The sequence below is a fragment of the Perissodus microlepis genome, chromosome 19, assembly GCF_051167445.1.
Source record: "Perissodus microlepis isolate ML-2025 ecotype Zambia chromosome 19, ASM5116744v1, whole genome shotgun sequence".
Taxonomy (NCBI): domain Eukaryota; kingdom Metazoa; phylum Chordata; class Actinopteri; order Cichliformes; family Cichlidae; genus Perissodus; species Perissodus microlepis.
The window spans coordinates 26,801,365-26,827,678 of record NC_140479.1 but is presented as its reverse complement, the minus strand read 5'-3'; the positions used below and the strand labels follow the sequence as shown (position 1 = coordinate 26,827,678).

At 41.8% G+C, this 26,314-nt stretch overlaps 1 protein-coding gene across 2 annotated transcripts; it reads left to right on the top strand.

Moving 5' to 3' along the window:
- On the top strand, positions 1-25,553 carry LOC146366187 (G patch domain-containing protein 2-like). 2 transcript variants are annotated; one of them, XM_084914728.1, is made up of 10 exons: positions 1-118; positions 2,089-2,736; positions 8,013-8,074; positions 8,650-8,811; positions 9,128-9,207; positions 9,303-9,367; positions 9,459-9,498; positions 9,598-9,689; positions 14,774-14,859; positions 22,225-25,553. In XM_084914728.1, exons 2-10 carry the CDS (start codon positions 2,093-2,095, stop codon positions 22,368-22,370), a joined length of 1,377 nt encoding a protein of 458 aa, XP_084770854.1. In that variant the 5' UTR covers positions 1-118; positions 2,089-2,092; the 3' UTR covers positions 22,371-25,553. The 2 variants fall into 2 exon arrangements, with proteins under 2 accessions (XP_084770854.1, XP_084770855.1); XM_084914729.1 differs by having other exon boundaries at positions 10-118; positions 8,650-8,808.
- Positions 25,554-26,314: the final 761 nt, after the last annotated feature.

Here is a 26,314-nt window from a genome sequence, read left to right as displayed (position 1 = left end):
TTTTTTTTGTTTGGCGGAGTCACAGCGAGGCGGAGCCATCCGATTGGCTGGACTGCAGGGCGGAAGTGCGTCTGGTGTCCCAGCTGTGCTGAAAACAAAACAAGACAAGCTGCGACTGGTGAGTGCTCGAAACGCAGAGGGGTGTCTTCTCCTTGGCGTTAAATAGCATCCGAATAGATCCGCGCACACCGTGTCCGTGAGGCGGCCGTTGTGTTCAGCGCGTGTAAACCGCTTGTTTTGTTGTCAGCAGTGGACACAGAGATGTGTGGCTGTCCTTGTGCTGAGCTCACGTGTGAGCTGTTGTTATGTAACACAGGCTGAGCTGAGCGTGCGGATACTACAGCCAGCCTGAACTGTTGTTGTGCTGCACTGATGTTTCACAGCTACACAGTCGCTTTTCTTTACTGCTAATAAAACGTGATGTCAATCGGTTTTCTTTTCTTTTAAGCCGATGATGACCCGCAAATGCTCGTAAATGCAGCGCTTTCTACACCGCTGCAATCAAACACGGAGCAATTCCGGTGATGATGAGCCCACCACGAATTTATGCTGCTAGACTTAAAGGGGGGAAAAATCAACCTAGTGATGTTTTATAGCGCTAAAGCTATTGTGGATTTACTTTGTGATTGTTGCGAGGAGGTGGTGGGTTTCTTTCTTTGTTTGTGTTTTTTGTCCCATGTCTAAAAATGTGGTTATGACTGCTACTTGGGTCTACTGAAATGGACCTCAGTCATCATGCCTGAGATGGTTGGGGAGGTATAGTTCATAATGCTGCTGATACACAAACAGGTAACAATTACTAGAAACACATGTAACTGCATTATTAAGTCCCTCCGGAGCAGTTTCACTTTGCAACTCATTCTCCAAATGAAGCCACAAGCCATTCTTTCAATAGATACTTCCATATTTGGCAATTTAATGGTGCTCTCGTGACTGCAGGGTTTGGCACATCATTTATGTCTTCCTCAAACCATAAGAGAACCCGTCCATAAAGAAAGAAAGCAATTTTGTATTGAGTTGCAGGGACAGGTGGACCCCAGCTGTCCTAGCAGAATGCCCACTGCTGCACTAATGATTACATAATTATAAGAGTAGAAATATATGAAATAAAAAGGGAACAATGGCATGTCGTTTAGTGGCAAGTCCAGCAAAGTAACAACCTGCAAATACACTATTTCCATTAGACTTTCCCAATGAATGGTTTGAATTGTTGTTTTCTTTACACCTTGAATATTTATACTCACGGGCACTTTATTAGGAACATCTTGGTAGTCCTGGATTGGACACCCTTTTGTTTTCAAAACTGCCTTCATTTTTCATGGCACAGGTTCACCCAGGTGTGCTGTGGTGTTTAAACAAAAGCTACTGAGGGGCCCAAAGTGTGCCAAGAAAATCCTCCACACCTTTACACCACCAGCAGTGGTCTAAGTGTTTGATTTGATTTCAAATGTTGCAGGAAAAATGGGCAATCATGAGACCAGACAACATTTTTCCAGTTTTCTACTTTTCAGTTTTGGTGACCTTGTATGAACTGTAGTCTTAGTATCCTGTTCTTAGCTAACAGCAGTGTCATCCAGTGTGGTTTCTGCAGATTCATTCAGAGATGCTCTTCTACACATCTTGGTTGTAATGAGTAGTTATTTAAAGTTTCTGTTGCTTTTTTATCAGCTCAAAGTCAGTCTACCCATTCTCCTCTGGCATCATAACCCATTCCTTAGAGATGGTTGTGAGAAGATCCCAGTAGATCAGCACTTTCTGAAATACTGGGACCAGTCGATGTGACTGCATTTAAAGTCACTGAAGTCACATTTCTTACCCTTTCTGATGCTCAGTTAAAACTTCAACAGGAATACATCTACATGCCTAAATGTACTGTGTGATTGGCTGATTAGATATTTCCATTAACAAGAGGTTTGACATGTGTGCCTGCTGGCCAGCGAGTGAAGATGGTGATAATCAATTAGAAAAGTACATCGGACATTTCTGTTGTTTCATATAAACCTCTAGCCTGCGCTTTACAACTGCAATTTAACATGACAAGTCATCCAAAGAGTTTAACTATTCACTAACATTTCCGTTCTTTTCCAGCACCATGATGGATGAGCTGGTGCAGGACCTGGTATCTGCACTGGAGCAGACCTCAGAACAGAATAAGCTAGGAGAGCTGTGGGAGGAAATGGTACTGAGTCCTCTGCAGCAACGCCGTCAGATCCGCCGTCGCAGAGGCCGTAAGCGTTTTCGCGAGTCTACCCTCTACCCGATAGAGCACAGGCGATGCTGGATCGAGGCATCCGAGTCCAGCTTGGACGAGGCTAAAGAATACAGGGAGAACATCACTACTTCTGTGGCCAACTGCAGTGACTCTGACGATATGACCGCATCCACCCGATGGCCGTCCCTCATGAGAGGCTCAGTCAGGGCGAGGCAGTCCTCCTGGCCAGAGTCCGACTCCTTCACTGAGAATAACCCCGGACGTCCACTCAGGAGGCGGAGGAAAGTTAAACGCATGACCTCAAATGTAACCGTCAGACTGCAGTCCACTTTAAAAGGTTCTGGCTTGGATAGTAAACAGAGGAATAGGCCTTCTAAGGTGCGGCATCTGTCAGGATCAAAGAAGCGGTCTGGTGGTTGGATGGGAGCAGACAGAAAGACTGAAAGAGCCAGACTGATGGGAAAGGAGTGCTGGGAGAGAAAGAAAGAGCACAGAGATGCTGCAGACGAGAACATGTCTGATGGGTAATTTTTTACATTTTCTTTTTTCTTTGAGGTAAACCCAACTTTAGGCCTCCTCAACCTAACATTAAGAGTCGTATTAAGCACTCTGGACTCATTAATTGTGAAAAATAACATTTTCAGCTTTTCGAACCCAACATTTAATTTACAGTTGTGCAGCGAGCAAAATGTTAACCCTGCCCTTGTTTAAAGAGTCTCAATTTAAATCATGCTGAAAAAGAAGCTCAAAACTCTAAAAGCCCCTTTTACCCTTTAAACTGAAAGTTACCAAGGCAGTTAAACCCATAACATAAAAGTCATGGGCATAACTACTATCAGACAGAAGCAATTAAACAAGGCGACATTTAGGATGATCTATAATGCCTGTCTCCATCTAGCCAGTTGTCAATATTCAGCATGTCCTCAACTAAACCGAAAAAAATGTATCACAATCATGCCACTCCGCTTTAAAGTATTGAGTTGACATTAAAAATGAATGATAGAGTCTCTTCATCCCCATCTCGTATAGCTGAAATGATCATCAGGGAGGGATCTTTGATAGTTATGCCTCCGGGCATCTGCCAGCTCATTATTTTCTTTCAAGAAATATTGTCACAAATAAATAAGTGACTTGGTGTGGTATTGATTTGTTTAGAAATGAATTCCTGTCTTGGGCTGGGTAATTAAAGCTGTGCCTGTCCCACAGTGCCAGAGTGCACCGTCTTGTGCGCGTTTTATTTAGCAAAACTAAATGTGGCTGTAACTGGCAGCAGAGAGGGACATTATATTACTACAGTAAAGAAAACATTACCATATGTCGCTTTAGCTTAAGCCCAAAAACTACCAATGACCTCAATTTAAGTTTCATTCACCGCTCTCTGTTAAATATACACATTTAATAGTACTGTGTGTTGAGAAGTAAATAAAACAATTAGATTATTTCTCCTTGTTTTGTACATTTAAGAGGCGTTAACATGTACAGAGGTAGTTTTTGTATCTATAAATGCACCTATGCATCTGTAAATTTCTTTGCATTAGATTTTTATATATGCTTCAACTTAATTCCATATTACATTATGGTTATTTATCTTGCAGTAGTAGGTACTATACGTCCATATATCATATATAACATGTTAGTTTTCAGAGAGGTCGTGCCACTTATGATGCAAACTCTAAGCCTTTATAAGATGTAACTGAGTAGGTCATTAAGAATTGAAAGCATCCCCATGCAGATGCCCTGCTATAAAAGCCCAGTGTGTAACATGTTTGTTTTTACTGGGTTTTAACACACGAGTCTGCAAGGATTGATTTGCTTTTGGACTGAGCCTCTAGTGGCCACTAAGGGAACTGCAGTTTTAGGTCCTTACAAAGTGGCTTCACTTTTCAGGCCCCAAGGTTGCTTTTTTTTTTTTACTTTGAAGATCAGAGTTGCACAAACAAAACAAGTTGACACCTGAAAAACTGCTTGTGATTATAGCTAAAATGAGATGGTCTCTTAGTACCCCTAAACAAAATAGTACAAGGCTATGAAAGCCTAGTTTGTTTAATGACTGATTTTTACTCTAATAGATGCACGTCTTCAGTATCTAGGCAGTGGTGCATGTCGGTGGCATTTATTTGTCATAATAGAAGTATTTTTTGAGTACACCATGTCGTGCACGGACTTCTGAATTTTAACATTTGAATACAATAGCAGAGAGTACATAGTATTCAGGAAGCAGTTTCAGACACGGACCTTGACTCAGGAGGCAGTAGCTGATATACACACACCCTATCCCGTTTCTGTACATTATACTCATTGGGTTGTCAGGGATATAATGCTACAATACAGTTACAGTTATAATACATAATACACAAATGCTTCTCAGTGCTGGTCAGATACACAGGAACAGAGTCGGTTTTTTGAAGCGTCGTACATCCTGTTTACCATTTCTAATGCCATCCAGTGGACTTTCATAACATATTTCCTTTGCTGATCTCATTGTCTGTTGATCACATAAAACATGTGTGAAGAAGACATTTGAGGGAACCCATAATGGGACGGAGAGAAGGCTTTACATCTTCAGGTTTAATTTGTGCTGACCTCCCTAGCCCCTAAACGGTACTTGTTTTCTTACTTTATGGAAAAATCAATAGCCGTTCTGACAGAAAACAGCTCCGGAGAAGAAATAAATGGGAGCACCATGGCACGCTGTCAATCATTTCTCACTTACACAACGCCACCACTGTTGATTGCTGCTCAGTAGACTGCCACACTGTACTGAGGGCTGAACAATCTAATGGTTAAGTCCTGGCAGAGGCAAAAGGATATGAACAAATGGCAGCGGTGATGAGGGGTTGACAGTGGTACAGCGGCTATATTTCTGCTCTGAGAGTGTATGGTCCATTTGATGTCAGACACTCATGACATTCTTGTAATGTCTTTTGAGTCACTTGGACTTTTTTCTTCTTTCAGTTTTGATTCATTCCTTTAACCTTTTTCATTTGGAGCCTCTGGTCTTCTAAGATCTCCCTCATCTCAAGGTCACTCGGCTTGTGTGCACACCGAGCAGGGCTTTGCCTTCAGCCACCCAAGTGCGAGGAGAGCAGATGTTGGTAGCTCCAGTTGGGCTCCACATCCTTGATTAGACGTGGCTCAGCCTGCTGGCAGTGAGGCCACCTGGCACCCAGGCTGTCCCAGCAAGCAGGCCTCACCTGTGGGTAGTTGCAGTCCCGGGCTGGGCCTTGGTCTCCAGCTGTGTGCTGCTTCTGGTGTTGTTGATTTCATCCCTGGCATCAAAAGCAAACAAAATCTACTGTGGGCACTTCTCTCTTACTGATATCATTTAAATTTTGAAAACTCAGTGAGGAGTTTTTTTTTTGGGGGGGGGGGGCAGCACGGCATCTGCAGAAGTTAATTTTCATAAATCTCTGAGACTAATCCAATTACTGCAGCTCAGGGAGGGTGGGATAACCTTATAATCAGACACCCATGGAAGAGGGCATGGATTTGGGTTGGGGCGGCTTGTTTGAAGAGCCCACAGATCCATTGTTATCAGCACTTTGCCCCCCTCCGACTCTGCCTCTTCTTTATTCCTCTGCAGAATGAGCCCAGGCTCAATAAATGGCGGCTTGCCTGTAATCTCTGTGCAAACTGGTCTGCCTCTCCCAGGAGCTGAGGATTATAGCCTAATGATTAGTGCTCATCTGGATACTGTGTTTTGCTTCAACTCTTTGGATTGTAATAAGACAATACAGCTGTGAGGGAAGCTAAGTCCATTTCTAAGTGCTGGAATGCAGTTTTTTAATTTCGTTTTGCCCTTGTCTTTGTTTTTTCTGGGCATATTTATTCTAATTATGGTATTTATTACAGAAAAGTATTGTTACATTTGATCAGATAAGCTGCAGTTCCATGGAAGGATTTTCTTGCTGCATGCAGCGAGACAAAACCAAGTTTGCCCAAAACGTTTGTCAACTTTTCTCAACAAAGGTCACTGCTGAAGAAAGAAGAGGTGTTTCTTTTGGTCCCCAGAAAAATGGGGGGCCTCAATTATTTATAACATTAATTAGGGAGTACTTAATGGAAACGGTCTCACATCGGCCCTATGCTGCTTCAAGCGACATCACATTACACCTTTAATACGGATAAATACTTAATGGGAGTCTCTAATTAATTGTTTATACCTGTGATTCTTTTTCAAACTTTGCACAAAATCCCACAATATGAAGCAAAACAGATTTCTTATTGAAAATGGGAAAGAACATCCTGAGAAATTCCTGTGAAAGGTAATAGACAGGAGCATAAAAGGGGGGGGGGGATGCAGGTGTTGGCTGTTGTAGAGCTTTAGGCAGTGTCCTCCTCTGATGTTGTGTGCTCCAGATGCCAGCTGATATGTCCAGAGGTGGGGTACAGCTGAGGAGAGGCCGGGGGAATCGGTGAGGAGAGAAGGTTGAAGGGGAGGGACGGTTTAGGACTGCTGGGTTAGGGCAGACATCTTCCAGATTCTCTGGAGAGGCCTGTTCCCTCTCACATCTGCTTCCTGTGGATGTTAGGGAAGAAGCTGCAGGACCATCTGGCTAGGGAGGCAGGCAGGCAGACAGGCTGGATGGACATTTTCCTGATCCTGTCATCACTGACAGGCTTCTGCAATATGGCAAAGCACCATATCAGCGCATATCCGACCCTCCAGCTCTCTCCTACAAGCAAGGTCAGCGATGATAAACAGGAAGCAAAATGCAAGCTGGTCAAGAGAATTAAGCGCCTTTTCTTTCAAAAAGTTGCATGAATACCAATTTGACTAATTAAACGGATAAACCAGTGTGTGGCGCTCAAGCTGATGATGATATATCAAATATATGTCAAAATATATATTTCCTTTAAAAAAAAGTGGTCAAACAGACGCTAATTAAAACAATTAGTACTGTGGCTGTTGGAAACTGGTGTGTGTGTGTTAGAAACCAGTCACCCAGGCTTACTGGTATTCAGAACAGTACATGCAGCGTGTAGTTAATCAATAAACCCATGTGCTACATGTATTTAAAAACAACGGCAGAAAAAATGGCCTCTTTCTTCATCTCTTACTGCTCCTTCCTCATCCTCTGACCTTGAACTGTCTGGAGGTCCCAGTTTGAGGAGGATGAAATGTGAAAAAGAAAGAAAAGCCACAGTTATTTGGGTGAGGGGCAGGGGGCACAGAGGGTGTGGAGGGAGCGTAACAGGGGTTGCCCCGAGGACGTGGGGAGGACCGGCAACGGAGCAGTCTGTGCAGAGGCAGCCCACGCAGCAGATGTCGGCCAGTTGTCGAGGCGGCACGTCTGTGGGTCGCTCCGCGTGTGGGGCACACCCAGAGGGAGGGGCGGACAGGGGAATGCGTTTCGCTCTCCTGTCATCCTCCACAACGCAGGCCAGATTAGATTGGAGCTGACAGCGGAGGATATTCAATTAGATTGTTCATGTCACTCAGTGGCTTCGATCAGAGTCTCTCCTGATGCCTTTGTGTTTGCTATCACAACAAGGGAGATCACAGCACGCTCTGTCTTTTTGTGTCATTTCCATTTATGTCGACCTCTAGATCCAGACTTCTTCATTATTTATATTAATGAATGTTGCATGTTAGATACTGACATTACAGGAGATAGCCATTTTTGGATTTTCATTGTTCACTTTTCAGATGCTATAGCATTGCCTGACCTAAAGAATCTACGAGGTGACAAATCAAAGTGGAGTTCCCGATCCTCAGATTTTTATTGATATTGATATTGATGTTAAAGAAGGAGTTTCAATGGGAATCAGTCACATGTGATATTTATTTTCTTTGCAGGGAAACCAGCAGCACATGCAGCAGCGACCCTGGTCTGTTCACCAATGATGAAGGAAGACAAGGTATTAAGAGACAAATATGTATTATTAACATGGATTCAAACTAGAACGATGACGAGCTGTCAGATTTGGACAATACCCTGCTCGGCTATGAGGGAATGCTGGGGCTAGAGAAGGCGGTTTAGATACAATGGGCCGGTTGCTGGGCACCCAGGCGACTCTAATAAGACGTTGTCATGTCGTGTTAATGAGCGCCGAAGCCTTTGCTAATCTCATTAGCCGTGGTGGGGCCAGGCGGCCTCTGATTTAACAGTTGTCACTACACCTTGACTGTGAGAGGCATGGTTCCTGTGTACGCTTTGCTGAGTGACAGGTCTGAGAAGAGCTCACCGTCTGGGGAAAAGCCCGGTGTTGTCTGGTAATGCGTAGTTAAAGGAGTAGTTCACCCCGCAGCTTGTAGGATGCTAAAAATGTGCAGTGACTTAGCTTCTCTCAGACATCAACACAGCGTTAAATGTGAGTTATTGTAGCTTATGTCTAATATTTACTTAATGTTTTCAACAAATTGTTTGACAATCTTCATTATTGTCAGCGTGATTTGCTAACTGATGGAAGATCTTCCCTTCCCCTCTGTGCAGGTGATGACGAACAGAGTGACTGGTTCTTCGAGGGGGATTGTGGAGTTGGGACGGGTGTGGCTGGCCTGCTGCCCAGCTGGGACTCTGACAGCCAGCTTCCCCTTGAGGACAACCATTCCTCAGCCGCCTTTCTGCAACCTGCACGACTCTCTGACCGAGGTTGCAAAGAGCAATTCTGTCTTCCAGATATAGTATTAGATTTTGAAACGCTCGAGTCTGCATCTTTATCACTGTGCAATAAAGCGCTGTTGAATGTTTGACTGGTACCACGTCAATATGTAGCGTTGGGCTGCAAATCACTACCTTGGCTTACAGGAGACACTTGACTTGTCCTATAAATTCTTTTGCTTGTTTAAAAAAAGAAGAATGCTATAAAGTCAGAATTTTTGATTATATTGTTAGTGTAACCAATTCAGTTTTTCCTTTATTCATGTTTTTGCTAAACCATACAGTGTTGGGTTTTTTTGTGCCATTGCAGGGTATCATTCACGTCTTAAACGACTGGCTGGCTCTGCTGCATGCTGCGTCAGGAGGGATAGGAGGCGGCCTCCCAGCAAGGTTAAAGAAAGCTTGAATTTCCCTCTTCAATAATTACCGTTGCACAGTTTTCGTGTTTTGTTTCTTATTGTACATCTTTGATTCGTTTTTCACAGGCCAGCAGCGTGCCAGTGTTTGTAGAGCGACTGAGACACTTTTCCCAGGATCCTTACCAAAGAGAGTAAGAAAGTTTTTAAAACTATCTTAGAAACATAACTCTTAGACATCAACTGTATTTGTTTCCATGATCGTTTTTTCTTTATCTCCTCTAGCTTTTGGTTGCCTTCTGTTGGAAAACGAGACCGAAGCCAGGTGTGCAAGAATAACACATTTTTTAGCTTTATTATGTTTTTTTTTATTTTTTAAATAAACTGCATATTCTAAATATTATTGATTCTTTCATTTTTACAGATGAACCCTTTGTGCCCATTACCAGTGTGTCCTATTGACATGGTGTCAGAGAGCCCCCATCTCAGATGTTCCTCCTCAGTCTTCAGAAACCGGTAGTTGATGCTGTTCACACGCCTGCACCATTCAGTCCTTTTAATCAGAGCTCAATATATTGATGGGGGAGTCAATGGCCAGCTCACTTAAGTGTATCTGTTACAGAGCGTTAACTGGAGTGATTTTTGTTCAGATGAGACTCTGTGTGTTAACCTTCTCCTTCCTTATTAAAATGACCGTGTGTGTGTGTGTGTGTGTGTGTCAGGAAACAACTGTTTTCCCTCTTGTGCCTGACAATTCACTGAATTCATTTCATGTTTCAAAGCTGCAATATTCACATTGTAACTACTCTAGAAGGAAATTTAATCTTCATTCGATGCTTCATGTAAACTATTGGCAGTGACGTGTAGTACTCAGAGGTACACATACTGTAACTACTGTGTTTACATATATTCTTCAAATATATTACTACGTAAAGCACTTGAGCCATTCCTCATTCTGTTATATTTTTCTAGAAAATGGGAAATGGGTGTAGAGATTTATTGAAACATTATGAAAATACAGTATATAAGGTAAAAACAGTCTATACAATTCGAACAAGCTTCAAAGTCAATTTTTGATGTGTGCGTGTTCAACACAGCCTGAACTCTATTAGGCAGCTTTCTGAAGACTACTTTAAGTAGTCTTAAACTACTTTAAGTAGTCTTCAGGAGTAGTTCTCCAGGCTTCTTGAAGGAAATTCAAAGCTCTTCTTTGGATGTTGGCTGCCTTTTGTTCTCACACTACCTCAATAATGTTGAGGTCTGGGCTCTGGGGAGGCCAATCCATGACTGATAGTTTTTCTATCCAGGTATTCTTTAACTGGATTTAAGTGTGTTTGGAATCATTGTCAAGCTGAAAAATTAAGCTGTTGCCAATCAAACGCTTTTCCAGATGACGTTGTGTGGTGGCTCAAAAAAAGGAGGACCCACTGCACATCATGCTGTTTTGTTTTGGCTGAAAGAATCAACTCACTTGTGCAAAAATACAATTTATATCTGTCAAACCGTGTTATCTTTGGCAATTTCCATAGAATTGGCTACAGAAATAGGAAAAATTGTGTTTTTACAACAGGCTGCTTGTAACAAAGTGCCTAAAGAAGCAATTTAAAATGGTTTCTTTGCTAAGTTGTCTGTTATGCGTAGACAAAAAACTGGTTCATCTTTTCAAATAGGTGCATTTTTATTCTTGAATCATTCATAGGACAGTATTATTTGGCCTAACTAGCAAAAAACATTCCCTTGGAAATGGTTGGGTACAAGGACTGGACTGAAAATGAGTGAAAAAGCAGCCAATATCCTTCAGAAATCCTGGAGAAATACTGCTTACTATATAGCTGGGCCTTGTTTCCTTTTACGCTTTGCAACAGATAACTTTTTGGCAAATGAAATGAAATTCTGGTAACTAATACTATTTTGATGATGATGATTTATATAAATAAAAAACCCGACCTAAGTATGAGAAATGTATTTGGAGGAGTTGTACTGTGTAAACCCCAAACAGATGGGGTGTGCAGTTCTATGCAGTAAACTTCAGAAATGTGGAATCTGCCCCCAACCAAAAAAAAAAAAAGATTTTCATAAAATTAGGGAAAAGTAATGAACTATTAAGGTGAGAAAATAATGTTAAAATTTAATCCCAAACAAAACATTGCCTGTTTCGGCCTAAAGTCTGAGCTAAACTTACAATAACATGCAATTACAAACTTTAAATTGTTTTCAAGGTCAGCGTTTGCAAATGGAGAAATGCTACGTGTTGACATAGTTGTAATGCAGATTAATATGCTGGCATTTCTGGGACTGCACGGAAACATTTAAAAAGGTTTATCCAGGAGATGTTTGTCAAAGCATCACATCGCTCCCAGTCATCCCTGAAACTGTTGGATCTGCATGGGGGACTACTGAGAAGCCGAGCAGCCCTCTTGGCTTCGAGACTGTGGGACTCCTCATTGTATTGTTTTCACTCTGCCTATTTATGGCGCATTCTTAATTTTGTTTCACACGCACTCCTTTCCTCCCGCTCTCTTGGGTTATTTCACAGAGCGCTCCGTGGCTCCTTGATGAGGGGCAAAAACACGACTGCTATGAAAAGCCCCCGACTTCTTAAGGCTTTCTTTCTAAACTGGCCCTTTCTTCTCCACCTGAAAGGTTCCTTCAGATTCTAGTTTAAGGCATTGTGAATACTAATTTCTTTCTATTAAAAAGCCCTCATATCCCTGCCATGCTCTCATTTGAATGACAGACTCAGGGGAGACCTCTTAATTCCTTTATAGTGGGATTCAAGACCCTTCACTTCAAAAAGTATAAATCATACTCCCAAATGAATGAGGGAGAGGGGGATTGACGAGAGGGGCTTCTGATGTGTCCCACTGGACGGCACGAGCTGAATCCATCTCCCCAAGCTGCTCAATTCCGCTCTCCAGCGAGATGGCAGCTTTGTCCCGATGACCCAGCTTTGCACACATTGCACCCATTTGGGTACTTTTGACTTTCTCCACAATGCTCTTGCATACAAACAATTAGAAATGTTGTTCGGCATGACAATGAGAGCCGTCGCTCGTGGCCGTTCTCGACAAACTTTAGACAAACCGTCAGTTTGTGATTCGCATAATTTGTTTTGTAACTCTCACCTGTGTTATAAGTTTCCAGCGCTCAGCCCCCATACCGCACGCGTGACTTTTCTTTGTTTAGACACCCTTGAGAGAAAGTGAATTCTCCGTGGCCAGAGTTTGAGCATTTAATCTTGTGCTGTATTGTTGGGATGATATTGTGATTTTTGTTGTACGCAAGCCGACAGCAGCAATCACACATTTGATATTAAGTGATAAAGGCTGCGTAAGGTTGCATGCCATTTATCCTCGCATCTGCGCGTGAATGGGCGCAATGCTTTGTGGGATTTTGGCTGTAATGCTCTGAGCTGTGTTAAAATGCACAACCATCTCCCACCTGAGCCAGGCGGCAGCAGCTTTTATCTATTGACTTATTTATTCCTAAATGACACTTGTGCTGTGAGATAAATCATAGTCTTATGCCATCCCTATCCCAGTTTTCTTTTTAATTGTGAGATCACAGTGTCAGCAGTTAGTATATTGGTGTGAGTGGCCTATTGATTATTGATTTGGAGCTATTGATTAAGCTCCCTGGAGACCCTAATCCTTTCTGATTCATTTGAATACCTCTATTAATCTTGAGATCCTGCTCACACCTGAAGCGCCATGTAACCTAATGAAAATAGATGGCCATTTTGTAACAGCGGCCTTTCACTCCTCTTTTGATTTATTATTTTTAATTGATATATTTGCTTTTGGATGTGGGCGCCAAAATTACAATTGACCCTGTGTCAGTGCTGTTTTACCCCGCTCTCTTAGAGACTGCACTGCATTTAAAAGTGTCTCATGTGACCTGAAAAAAATCTATTTTGGACACTTTTTTCCCCCTCAGTGTCCTTGTGGTAGAATTTAGTAGTTGCCGACCATCTCTGTTACTTTGTACTTGTTTTCTCTTTGCTCATTACCTCTGAGTCAATCTTTGCTTTCTCATTACAGTTTCAGTAAATGTAGGCCGTCATCTGTCAAGCTGTTAAAGCTGATGAAGAAACAGATGTTAAATAATAACACTATTGTGCTTTTTTTAAGCATTTCTCTCAGTTTTGCAGTGAGCCATGTAAAAGGCTTATACAAAGCCTTTGGTTTCTGCTCTGAGATGAATGGTAGTGTTTTTCCTTGGTTAATGAGGCAGCTGATGGTATTCTCATGTTTGATTAGTATTGTGCTGAGTGGCTCACTGGGCCCCTGGCGGGCTTGAAGTGACTCTGCATCTTAGCTCTCTGTAACGCCGGGGTGGGCGGGCGGGCGCTTGAGGAGGGGGCCAACATGTCTCGGTCTCAGCGCGAGGAGAAAAGAGATGGAGGGATGGACCACCACACATTAAGACCAAATGCATCAGGGTATTACTTTTAATACCGCGGGCGTGCCTTGTGAAATAATGCGACGTTTAAATGTGGATCGATTTTAGAATTAAAAAGTTAGTTTGCAAAGATTTACTGTGAGGAGTTCAATGCCTGAGCTCTTTATCAGGGGCGCAAATGGCTGGTTATGTGCTGTCCGACAGAGGTACGATTGAGGGATCGATAGGCGCGTGATTTACTAACTGGAGTACAGGTAATCAATAAGTATAAAAGTAAATGAAATATGCATTACTGGGATTTTATTAGAAAGGGGTAGCAGGGAGAGAATAACGGTCAGGCCATTTATTTTTATATCTATTGATTATACAACATAGAGACTTCGCTCAAAGCATGCTCCGCACAGCTCTCAACGCCCAGCGCCTGCACACCCGTCATGTGATTTATGGGTGCTGAGGTCATGGAACACGCCGCAGTTAAAAGGCTGGTCTGACGGGGCCTCATTGTAGCTTGTGCCTGTTAGGGTTGTGAGCTTTAGGTAGCCTACAGTCTTGGTTTGTACCAGCTAAAAAAAAGAGAGAGAGATCTTTTATGTATCCTTGTTGTTGAGCTGCCATGAATTCATTTTTACATTTTTATCCATATTTTCATAAAGGATGCTTATTATTCTTTATGGTGCTAAATTAGCTCAAATATTTAAGTCTGTCAGCGTCTCTTATCAGAGTTCACTCATCCTCTCTCTGCTCTACACAAACACTCGCACTGCCCTGATCACATCAGCTGCTGCCAACCCCCTTGTGATGGAACAGACCTTGACCTTAACTTTACATCTCAGAAGTCAGGGCTATTAAGCTCATGGGGGAGCTTTTCCTATTTCAGGGCCCCTGACATATGACACACAGGAGGCACAGAGCAGGTGTAATTTGTTTATGTGAACTCTGCGATGACTCGGGCGCTCGCACCCCAGCATCTCACATTATTCTTGTGAAAATATACATTAATGAAGAAAAATTAACACACGGCAAAGTTGTATTGAGGTGAAACGCGAAGCTGCAGCGTTTGCAAATGTGCAGCGGTTGCATTTATCGACTTTTGCGAAACTATTAAATTTCTTCATGTTTATGTGTTTATTCTAGGTTGGAGCTGCATCATAATATTGTGAGTAATGTGTTGTTTTTTTCCCTCTCTGTGTCTCACTCAGACAGACTAGTTTCACTCCAGGACTGCTGTTCACAGGAGACGTGAGGAAGCGGAGGGAAACCGAAGCTGTGTCCATCACTTCATCAGGTAACACTCTCCACCCCAGTTTAGCACGTGACACAGCTCAGAGAATGAGGTAAAAGTATCATGTTTGAATTGCAAAAACTTTATAACTTTGCGTTTTGTTTGTTTTTTAGCCATGCTGCGAGTAAGGCTACTTCGATGTCACTGCACCTCAATAATGAACTCTAATTACTTAATTGATGCCCTCACTTTTCCTCCAGTTCCAAAAAGATTTGTTTAAATTTAGTTTTTAGTGAATGATTCAGGAGTTAAATGTAGCATTCAAAATGGTGATAGGTGATTTTTTAACTATTTTCCTTTCTATAACACCTTTAGTTTGTAAGTTTTGCCTTTGTATAAAACCATGGTAGATTTTCTTTTATACAGTCAGTATGTTACATATATGGTTGAAGTCCGTTTTAATAGGAATTAGAGCCATTTTTACCCCTCAGCTGTAAAAGGCTGATGGGGTATAGTCATCATGCTGCTGGGCGGGCGAGTGGGGGGTGTGGACACCTAAGTTTGTAAATGCGATACCTCGAGAATGAGGTGACATAGGAGCTCCAAATATAATAGACGTAGCTCCTAAAAATGTCAGACCTCAGTTTGAATCTCAGTGACCTTGGCCTCAAGTTTAAGGTTGGAGGTCAAGATTTCTGGAATTTTCAAGTTGATACCACAAGTGCATTTACTAAATACTCTGGATGATTTTGAATCTTCAAGGTCACAGTAACATTTTCTAAAAATCTTCTGAATACGATCACTTGAGAACAAGATGATGCTGGATTTTGAAATTGATACCATGGGTATCTATTTTCATGCATAGTCCCTCATTTTCAGAGGCTTTCAGACTATTTGTACAATTACCAAGTCGTTTCATGGCCAAACGAGGCATGTTCCCTTCTGTTTTTCATGACACCTTAAGTAGATAAAAGATCTGAGGTTTATTCCAAGGGTCAGATTTACTAACATGTTGCACCAGCAAAAATTACTTTTGGTACTACAAGGAAAGTGCGGTGACAAGATTGCATGTAAGAGGTGAGAACTCAGAGATTTAAAAACAGACGTGAATGCAGAGAGACCCACAAACAAGAAGCAAAGCAGAACATCTCATTGGAGGAAACAGCATTTGGTGCTGTTTCTACACTTCAGGCAGTTAGTGTCTGCTGCAGATTTTCATCCATGCATTAAAACAGTCCTTTAAAATTTAAAGTCATGTTAGTTTGTAGAGTTAATTGAGAACCTCTGAATGCTTCAGCTTTAACGTGACTTTACAAGGTGAGAGCATTAAAAAGTGCATCATTGCATAGGAGTCAGATTTTCAGGGGGATAATAATACTGAGCCTGGTTCTTTTTATTTCTGAAGTAATTCTGTTATTGTGTGCAAATAGAAATAATTTATGGTTTCTAAAGGAAAGTATGTTTAGAATTGCCCCAAAATCCCTCACTTGTGGGAAAAGCATTTGACAAACTTTTAATTTCAATGTGGCGGGGGGCTAATAATTTTCTCCTCATCTCTACATCTATACCTCCTTTTATATTTGACTGTATTTACTTATGTACTCATGAGCTGTGTTTTCCATGGTCACAGTTGCCTTACACTCAGCCAGCGTTGCGTGTGTGCTTAGACCAGTGGAGCTGCCTTTTTTCATTAGACTGATGGCTCGGGGCCTTTTGTCTTTGCCGGATTGAAATCTGAATTGGTTTGTCCACCTTTTCTTCTCGCGTCCCCTCTGTGTGCTCCACTCCTGCAGCTGCTGTTTGTCATTTAAATAACAAATGCTGGTGGTTCTCTGATTTAGTGAGGGGTGCAGGCCTCTGATGTATATTAATATTGCTCCACAGTGCACTGTACCAGGGTCCATCATTCATTTGGATAAAAGAGGTGGAATTTAAAAACAGCCACTGCTTTACATGGATACAGATTGCATCCATTTATTGCAACGAGTGATGGAGGGACCAGCGACTCCGTCCTTCACCTCCCAAGTGCTAAACTGCTTCACATAAAAGTTTAAAAAAAAAGGACGGACCCCTGGCCCCTAAGGCCCTCTGATACTCAGCATGCGGAATGAGGGGCATACCTTGTTTGTCAAAGGTTAACAGGCCCACAGTCTATTGTAGTCATTCTTCATATGTTATTGTAATGTAATCTTTGTGTAAAAATGATCATAAAGCTTTTTTTTTTAAATAAATATATTTATCATCTTATATGTAAAAGACATAGAAGTAGAGTCCCTGATATGCACATCCTCCTCAGCCCTGTTCAGAGTGTTTTCCTGCTTCTTGAGTCTAGTGCCCCCTGTCCACCATGATTTATCATGCATCCCATGTCGTCCAATGTCAGTTTCTGCAGCTGCAACTGCTCTGTATAAATCTTTACTTTGGCAGCCTGCTGCACCATGTCTCTCCTCAGTAATCTCACCTCCCACCAGGAGATGCACATTCACCCTGACAAGCTTTCACACGCTCTGTGTAAAAATTTTTGGTTTGCTGCCGTTGTGACACGAGCGCGTATAGATTCGGTGATTTATCGAGCAGAAGCGCTGTCTGGTAAACATCTTGTTTGCATGGAAAGATTGTTTACTGCATTCAGTAAAAAGCGCAGCACGGCTCGCCGGGTTGCGTTTAGTGAACACGACAGCTGAGTCTTTGAGTTAGCCAGAGGAAGTGGATTGCTGTATGTGTTAGTGGCTGATTTGAAACTCTGTAATCAGGAGTGAAAATAGTCTGCGACTGAAGGTATCCTCCAGGACTCTATAGGGAATCACTGAGGTGGTACCCAGCTGTTGCTTTGTCTTCTTTCTTTAACCTTTTAGCACCTTCACGGCAGTGCTTGAAGCCTGTTGTGGAAAAAAAAAAACAACAACTTATCAAGCCAGGTATCTGTTTGGATTAGATGACCACTCGATTTCTCAGCCTTAAATTGACCATTTTCTACTTTTCTCACCACCTCCATCCACCCAGAAATCCAACCGAGCCCCTACTAGATTTGGAATAAAGAAAACCTTCTTTCTGCTCTATAGGATTTGAAAAGTATTTTTAAAAAAGTGATTACAAAAATGCAAAATCAAAGTTTGCAATTATAAATGTATTAATAATTGCATTGGCTTTTATTAGCGAATTGTGCATTTTAGCACATGGCGCTCATTGATGGTGAATTAGTATGAAGAGCATGTACACGCTACACAATTGGGGGATTATTTGTGAGTCAAGAGATGAATCAAGAAGTGTAAAGATCTTGATGGAATTTAATATCCTTGGCTGGCCTGACACACAGACTAATTAATTATTGCAATTTTACTCCTCCCCTGCTGTCTCGCACAATGCCCTTCATCTTTATCTCTATAAAGTCGATGCTAGTTTAAAAAAAAAGCCTTAATTTCTGTAGTGTGTTAGACGTCAGGAAGATTTTGTCTAAATAAGTGTGGTTGAAGTCAGTTTGCGCTTAACCTTGTCAGACCGCTTGTTATCTTTATATGTTGGTAAGTACCACATGTGGGTGTCCATGTGGAGGCCTGCCCCACGGTCAGCTTTGCTGCCTCTCCTCTCCCCCTCTGTCTTCATGTGTCTCCTTGCCTGAGCGAGACGGCTGTGTGACAGATCACCTGCATTGGAGGCCCGCCGTGTTCCTGCCCGGCGGTCCGGCCCCCTCTCATTAATGCCCAGGCTGGTGCGAGGGCCGTATGGCAGCACAAGACAAATAACGCTACCACTCAGCCATCACTTCTGCTGACAGAAATGCAGCCCACCGCACTATTTCGCCCTCTCCGGCTCCACTCCACACCCTGCTCTTGTCCTTCAACCCCCCCTCCGTCTCCACCTGCACCTGCCTGCACGGCTCTACCAAACTTTCATGGCGTGCTTTTTTCTTTTTTTCAACTGTTGCTGGAGGCCCAGCTTAACACTGAAACCCACATGAGTTGATGTGCTATAACCACAAACCTGCTGCGGTTGTAACCACTCTGATTGTTTTTCTTTTTTTGTATTCTTTCATTCTTCTGGAGGTAGATTTACCCGGCTAGATTGTCAGGTGCTTCTTGTTTGTGTGCAACCCTTCTCACCAGGAGGTCTGATTTGAACGTCCCTTTTTCTTTTTTTTTTTTGCAAAAAGAGCAGAGTGTGTGTGTGTGTGTGTGTGTGTGTGTATTAGTACACGGAAGAGAGAGATAAACACAAAGGCTAATCATTAAAGAGCTATTCAGCCCTGTTCATTTAAGTGTGGGAATCAGCAGGCCCATTACTGTCAATGTGTAATTAGCTGATTAATAAAGGGGGGGAAGGGGAGTGCTCCAGGAAGGCCTGCAATGATTGTTTTTAGAGAGCATCACATGAGAGCTTATTAAGATGGTAAGATTGTTCCATTCAACTTCCCATTATCGTCCACAATAAATGTATGTACTGTAATTCTCCCATTGAATGAAAACCTTTGCATTGTAATGTCTTTATTGACCTTGATGTAAAACCAGTTGAGTGCAGGTGGTAATCGTTTATTCATCATTTTTAGATTACCTTGTAATCACATTAATACACTAAGATGCTAAACCTGTATCTCTTCACATGGTACACTTTGGATGCCATTTTTATATTATTATATGAAAAGTATAGTTGCTACAAAGACGACATGTTGTCAGCATGTTTTGGACCTCCATTGTGCACTAAATGCACTAAAAAAAATGTTGTCAGTGGTGACAGCTCTGGGTTGCAAAGTTTACCATGCGCTCTTTACTGTTGAGTTAATACATTCAAAATGGGATTTGGCATTTTCTTGGTAGAAATAAGCAGGGCTTAGTAAACATGTTGATTTAGATAGTGTTAAACCTGTGTATTCTCACTGGGTACTTTAATAGGTCTAGTTGTTAATATGATTTTAAATGCAAATCAGCCAATCACATGGCAGCAACTCAATGCATTTAGGTATTTAGATGTGATCGAGATGACCTGGTTAACTTTAAACCGAGCATCAGAATAGGGAAAAGGGGTGATTTCAGTGACTTTGAATGTGGTATGGTTTTTGACATGAGTCAGGCTGGTTTGACTACTTCAGAAATATTTGTTCCCACATATCCATCTCTATGGTTCACAGAGAATTGTCAAAAAAGGAGAAAATATCCAGGTCAGTGGGGGAAAATGCCTCCTTGATGGCAGACTGTTTTGAGCTAATAGGAAGGTGCCAGTAACTCAAATAATCACTTGGTTCAACCAAGGTAGCAGAAAAGCATCTCTGAATGCACAACGCTGAACCTTGAAGCTACACTGGGCGCTACTCCTGTCAGCTAAAAACAGGAAACTGAGGCAACAGTTTGCACAGGCTCACCAAAAGTGGACAATAGGAGATTGGAAAAACATTTCCTGATCTGATGAGTCTCCATTTCTGCTGCAGCATTCAGCTGATAGGGTCAGAATTTAGTGTAAACAACAACATGAAAGCATGGCGCAATCCTGCCCTGTATTAACAGTTGAGCATTGTTTAAATGCCACAGGCCACCGGAGTATTGCTGCTCACCATGCCTATCCGTTCTTGACCCCAGTGTACCCATTGCCTGATGTTTGCTTCCTGCAGGGTAACGCACAATGTCACAAAACCTCAAATCAACTCAGACTGGTTTCTTGAACATGTCCTCAAATGGCCTCAACAGTCACCAGATCTCAATCGAGTGCACCTCTGGGATGTGATGGAGTGGGAGATTTGCATCATGGATGTGCAGTCGACAAATCTGCAGCAGCTGTGTGACGCTGTCATATCAATATTTATACACAATCATACTGTGAGTTTGAACTGAAGACGAACCTAAAGTTTTTCAGCGTACGCATTTATTATATTGTTTTTGTAGCATTTTCAGTTAAAGACTAAATAATTGGCAAAACACTTTATTCTATTTTGTTTTTAAATTTTACACAGTATTTTTGTTCTATATCTAAAACTATATCTATAACCTACCAAAGCAGTGATTTATAAAAGGAAGCAAGATAATTTATCAGTTGATATGAAGAAAATATTGTAGTTTTTATGCCATCTAATGGACTAGCTCATTTAATCTGAAGTAAAACTTTGAATTCAGGACTTACATATCAGGATTTCCACATAAAAACACACGTAAGTTAAAGATCGGCGCACTTCCTCCACCACTGCATTCAATGTAATTGGCTAAATATGAGAAAGACGAAGACTGATTATTCCACCAGCAGAAATGTTCCAACTTTAAAGCGTTTTAAAATAGTAGTATTAACGTATGAAATGGTAGTTTTAAAAATATTTATTTATTTAAATGTTTGCTGATTTGATTGGAAATACAAATGTGCATACTCCTCAGCAGCAATCAGTCATCATTCCCTCAGGAAATATTAATCATTTACCTTAACCTAAACATGACCTTGACTTTGAGTTAGTATCTGGTGTGTCTTATGCATTTTAACATACTCAGACTTAAGTGTTTCCTGCTGTTTTTTCCTATTTGTCCAGTAAGAAATCCCCTGAATTTTGATCAAGTCCTCTGACTATGTTTAACCCGAATGTTTGTGTTGAACCTCAGCAACAGTTAGTCATCATTCCCTCAAGAAATATTAATCAATTATCTTGGCTGCTGGATCAGTTTGGAGAAGAAGTCATCTGGAAAGAGCCACAAGCAGATATAAGGAGAACGAGCAAAAGCACATACCAGTGAATGCTGTAATGCCTAATCCTTTGAGACAGCCCCGAGCCACAATGTCACTTCTAGTTCCCTTGTCCTATGTTATGGGACTGCCTGGCAAATGTCTTGTGTGACCGCCGCTAACTTTTTTTTTTTTTTTTTTTTTTGGTGGGGAGGGTGGGTGGAGATCAGGGGAGATTTATTTATCAAAGTGAAGTAGGAAAAGCAGGAAGGCATGTTAGCGAGTGCAATTGTTTTAGAGTTCCTCTGTTTTCCACGAAAATTGGTCCCGGCTCTCTTTCTGATATTTCTCTTCACTTGCGGCGAGAAAAAAGCTTTTAAGGTGCACGAGATCAAGACAAAATGGGATCCTTTAAAAAGGAAGGTCATCAGCGAGATGTGAAGTGTGATGAATTAAGAGTTCAGAAACACAATCAAACCACCATAAGAGAAGCACAGATAGGTTTCGTTTTTTTAATAACGTCTACAGTCATATGGTGGTGAAGCGGATTTGCCTCACGTGACCCAAAATTCATTAATATTTAACCTATTAGAAGAGGATTGCTTCAAAGTTTTATTTCCATCTACCTAAACCAGGGAGCGATCTGTGAGTCATGTACTAAATTCAATCATTTTTGAGAGGCTTGAAACAGTGAAGGGCAATGTGATTTATTTATCTTTTTGTTTGCTCTCAGTGTTTGGTTACATGTCCAGAATATGATATGTGCTTTTCTTTTCTTTTTTCTCTCCTCCTCTGCAGCTTACAACCCTTTTTACCTGGATCACCAGAGAGAAGAGGCACAAGGGCCCGGTAACACCTCAGCCCTCGAAGCTGTGGGACCAAGCGTACCTGCTTCACAATCCTCCACTTGTGTTCAGCCTGAGAGTTTATCTTTGCTCCAGTAGGACTGAATGGGACTCGAGAAGTACCATCTGAAGTCTGGAGGAAAGTGACAAAAAGAAGCTATTGTGCCAGGGAATGTAAAAGGCTTGAACTCCTATTGCTGCACAAACTTTATAACAAAGAAGTAAAAAAATACAAAGCAAATCATTAGTCTTCAAATCAGCATGTTACTGCTAGATCCAGTCCTTCCAGGTAGTATATTAAGCATGACAAATGTTAATGCAATCAAGCCTTGTTAAGCCCTCTGCCATCTCTTCAAGGAAGAAGGCAGCTTCAAGGGGCTCCTTGTTTCACTCTAGACTCGGCAGCTCCTCCTGTTTCCAAACAGAGTTTCCAGGCCACCTGCTACCACACAATCCAACAATTATGTCCACTCTAGTCGCACGGCATTTGTCAGCAGGAACCCTGGGAAGGATGGTCAGGTGAGGATGGGTGGGCTAAGGGAGGGGGGGAGTCCGAGACAGAAGAGCATCACAATGTTTAGCTACCACATGCTGCTACAGGGTTCACAGAGGCGACCACCGGTAGCGAGCCGCACAAAGTACAGGCCTCCTATTAGCATGGATTTGAAAAGCTACAGTTGGTACAAAGGTGCTCATTAGCACAACACAGAGGGAGTGTAGTAGCGGTCCTCGGAGGGCCGCCTCTGTTCTCTCCAGGTTACCTTCTATATTCAAATTTTGCCCAAATGTATTTAAAGTTCAAGGCCAGCTGCAGATCTGTTTGAACAGCCTGTTTTTCAGCTGTGCGGGATGAGCTGCTTTTGGAGCTGTTTAGAAGGAGCACAGAGGCGAACGGAGAGAAGTGGAGAAGCTCTAGGAGATGGGAGTGGACATCCGTGCGCGCTGTATTTTCACCTCCCCTTGGGATATACATTCCCCCACCTCCCGCAGCATCAGATGCATTAAAAGATCAATCGCAGCATACAGAGAGATCAAAAATATTCATACTAGCCAAGATGGTAAATAACCAGTTTATTTTTCAGAAAAAGAAAATACTGTGCATGTTGTGAGATACATGACAAGCCATAAGCCTTTTTAAAGGAAAGTTTAATGAATCTAAAGAAGTTACCAGGTATGCACTTTCTCTACTGATTACAAGATATCTTCTTAGTAAAGTGCAGTGCATAATCATCAGCTTCATAACGCGTCTTTTTCCGGCACTTTAAAGCCTTATTTAAGGGAAGAATCGCATTTAATAGAATGAGATTTGCCAATTAACATGAGTTATATGTCTGCAATAATCCATCTGAGAAGGCTTTATGTGATCATGTTGGAGGGGGATGACATTTATAAATGCTGTGTGTGCACACTAGTCTAAATGGATGCCTCACACAAGACATCCTGCCACAGAAATCAGTCAAAGTGCAGAGACCAGCCCACCCCTTTCCCCGTCTACTGCTGCTGCTTTTCCTTCTGCAGCTTCAGTCTGCCAGTTGTAACCAGGCCAGGTGGGAGTGCTTACGGTATACGTCTGATTAATAGGAATAAGAATAATTAGACCAAAAAAACAATAACGTGATGTGTTCTTCCCCTCAGCTTGTTGACAGGTATTGACTGTGCAGTGTTTTAAGAAGAGCTTTGCGCTGTTGTTTTATCCAACAGTATGTGTTTTGGTGCCAGGGCTCTGACAGGGGAGGAAGATGCATCAGGTCCGATACAGTTCCATTAGTAGGAGAGAGGAACACCTTACCTGCCACCACGGCAATTAACAGTCACTATAATGACATCTCAGCCAGACCTTATGCCACGAAATGAATTTCCAATGGCTAGGAAATGGTGGAATGGCATCCGTGCAGCCAGTCAATTGTCCTGTTACAGTTAAGGAATCCAGCAGGCTAGTACCACTCATATTTCATCCCAGGTAAAGATTACCTGTCAGACCCATGGGAGATGTATTGATCTGTTTTCCTTTTTCCGCCAGCAATCACCTGACAAAGGCACCTAGGAGGCGAATGAATGAGTAATGCCTGGTCTGTCTGCTTCGGCGTGGTGGCTTCTAGTGTCCACTGATGGGTGGAGAGGTGATGAGGAAGAGGAGAGATAATGCAGTCATAAACTCTGTTTGAACCTCCTCTGTATGCATGCATGGCAGCCCCTTTGAGTCGAGGGTCGCAGGTCAACAGGGAATTTGCTTTTTTTTCCTCTCCCCCCCTCCGCACCTTGCTTGTCGGTAGCATTACTTCTTGCTGTGTGCACCGATGATAGAAAGACATGCAAAAGAGGCCCTCTGGTTCCTGCTGACAAATGCATGTTGCGAATCAACGTAGTTCAGCTCACTCTGGATTTCAAAAGCGATCCTTTTGGATCCGGTTGCCCTTTTAGCAACGTAATCCGGCCTTGCGTGGTCCTGCGATGATCACAGTGGCAACGATCGACGTATTTGACCATAACAGTATGTTCCCTTGGCAGCTAAAAAGTATTAAGATATTTACCTTGTTTTGTAGAATGTCAGAGTTGATATTATCCATGAAGCCATGCGTTTAAATTTGCTCTGCATAAAATGTGTAGTACTTATGATGTGATAATTATAGCTCCATTAATTAAGGATTTAGGTGCAAGAAAATTTAATTCATAAATGCAATTTCTTGATAGATAGTACACTAGATATGTCTCTCTAATTTTTTTTTTTTACTATCACATTTTTAATTTCATTTACAGGGATTTAAATATATCTAGCTGATATCAGGGGCCCAAGGCAGCTATCCACATTTGATACGTAGTGAAAATAGCATCTTATCTCATAGGCTGTTATCTTTATGTTTAATAGCAGTGGGGGCATGCCTAATTGCTTTGCAAATGATCTGAAGAGGATTACTCCACCCTTAGAAAGCCTGCACCATGTCGCTAGATCTTAGAGAGACATTACAATAGTAAAGTTCAAACAAATCTGAAGTGCAGCTCTGTGTCTGTGTTAAAGTACATTCTGGGAACAGCTGGGAACACTCTGCAATGGAGGAAACTTTGCGTAACAACATCATAGACTAATCAGGATGATGGATGTTTTAGGAAGGTGTAATTCCACTAATGTAATTTGTGTATTTTTCAAGTGATAGTGGGATTTTTAAGGACATCTTGCCTTTATGCCATAAGTGATATATGTGATATATTTATTCTTCCATGTCAGTATCAAATCCATTTTGAATACTGAATTTGTGTGCAATAAATACGTTTTGGTGATCAACATTTTTTGTGGGATTTTTTTGTGAAAATTGTGGCCTGAGATTTGAGATGAAGGTTGCTTGATATGCAAATATTTACTGACTGATGTAGAAAATCTGCAAGATGGAAACAACCAGCAAAAGGCCTCTGTATGTATTATTGTAGGGTCCACCTTACAATATAAGGCGACTGTTGTTGTGATTTGGTGCTGTATAAGTAAAATAGAATTGAATCTAAAGAGTTTGATATGAGGTTTTAAAATAAACAGTGTGCAGAATCATGTGGCTAACGTGGATATCTTTATCTCTGAAGAGATAAGAAGCCTTTCCTTTTGCTGTAGGATTCAAAATTTGACATATTTTTGCTGTGAGATTTAGGACCTCACAGTTTATACACTATAAAGTGATACAATCAAACAATGAACTGCTTAATTGGTTATGAAAGTAACCTTTAATGGCTGCTCTGGAATACTTGTCATTGCAGAGTGACAGTCCCTCCAAGATTTGTCAATGGCTTTGTTGAATACAAATGTTAGTGTAGCTTCAGTGTGGCTGACAGAGAAAATACTCCCTCAGCTGCTGGAGATTATCGGTAGATCCCCCACTGTTAATCTTCCAGCTGAATGCTGAAGACCGGGGTAGTCACTTTGCCACGTGTTGAGAGTCGAAGCAATTCTCTCTGCTCACTGGTGGTCCATAGTTACAAATCACATCATCAAGTGTCTGAACACCCATAGCCACCTCTTCTCCAGCAGATTGATGGTGAAATGGAGGAAAAATCAATGG

Bases quoted from the DNA above. Each gene is read 5' to 3' on its own strand.
- LOC146366187 (XM_084914728.1), top strand. From the start codon at position 2,093: ATGATGGATGAGCTGGTGCAGGACCTGGTATCTGCACTGGAGCAGACC. The intron at 2,737-8,012 runs GTAATTTTTTAC...TTTTCTTTGCAG, and splicing joins GACGAGAACATGTCTGATGG to GGAAACCAGCAGCACATGCA. The intron at 9,208-9,302 runs GTTAAAGAAAGC...CGTTTTTCACAG, and splicing joins GGAGGCGGCCTCCCAGCAAG to GCCAGCAGCGTGCCAGTGTT.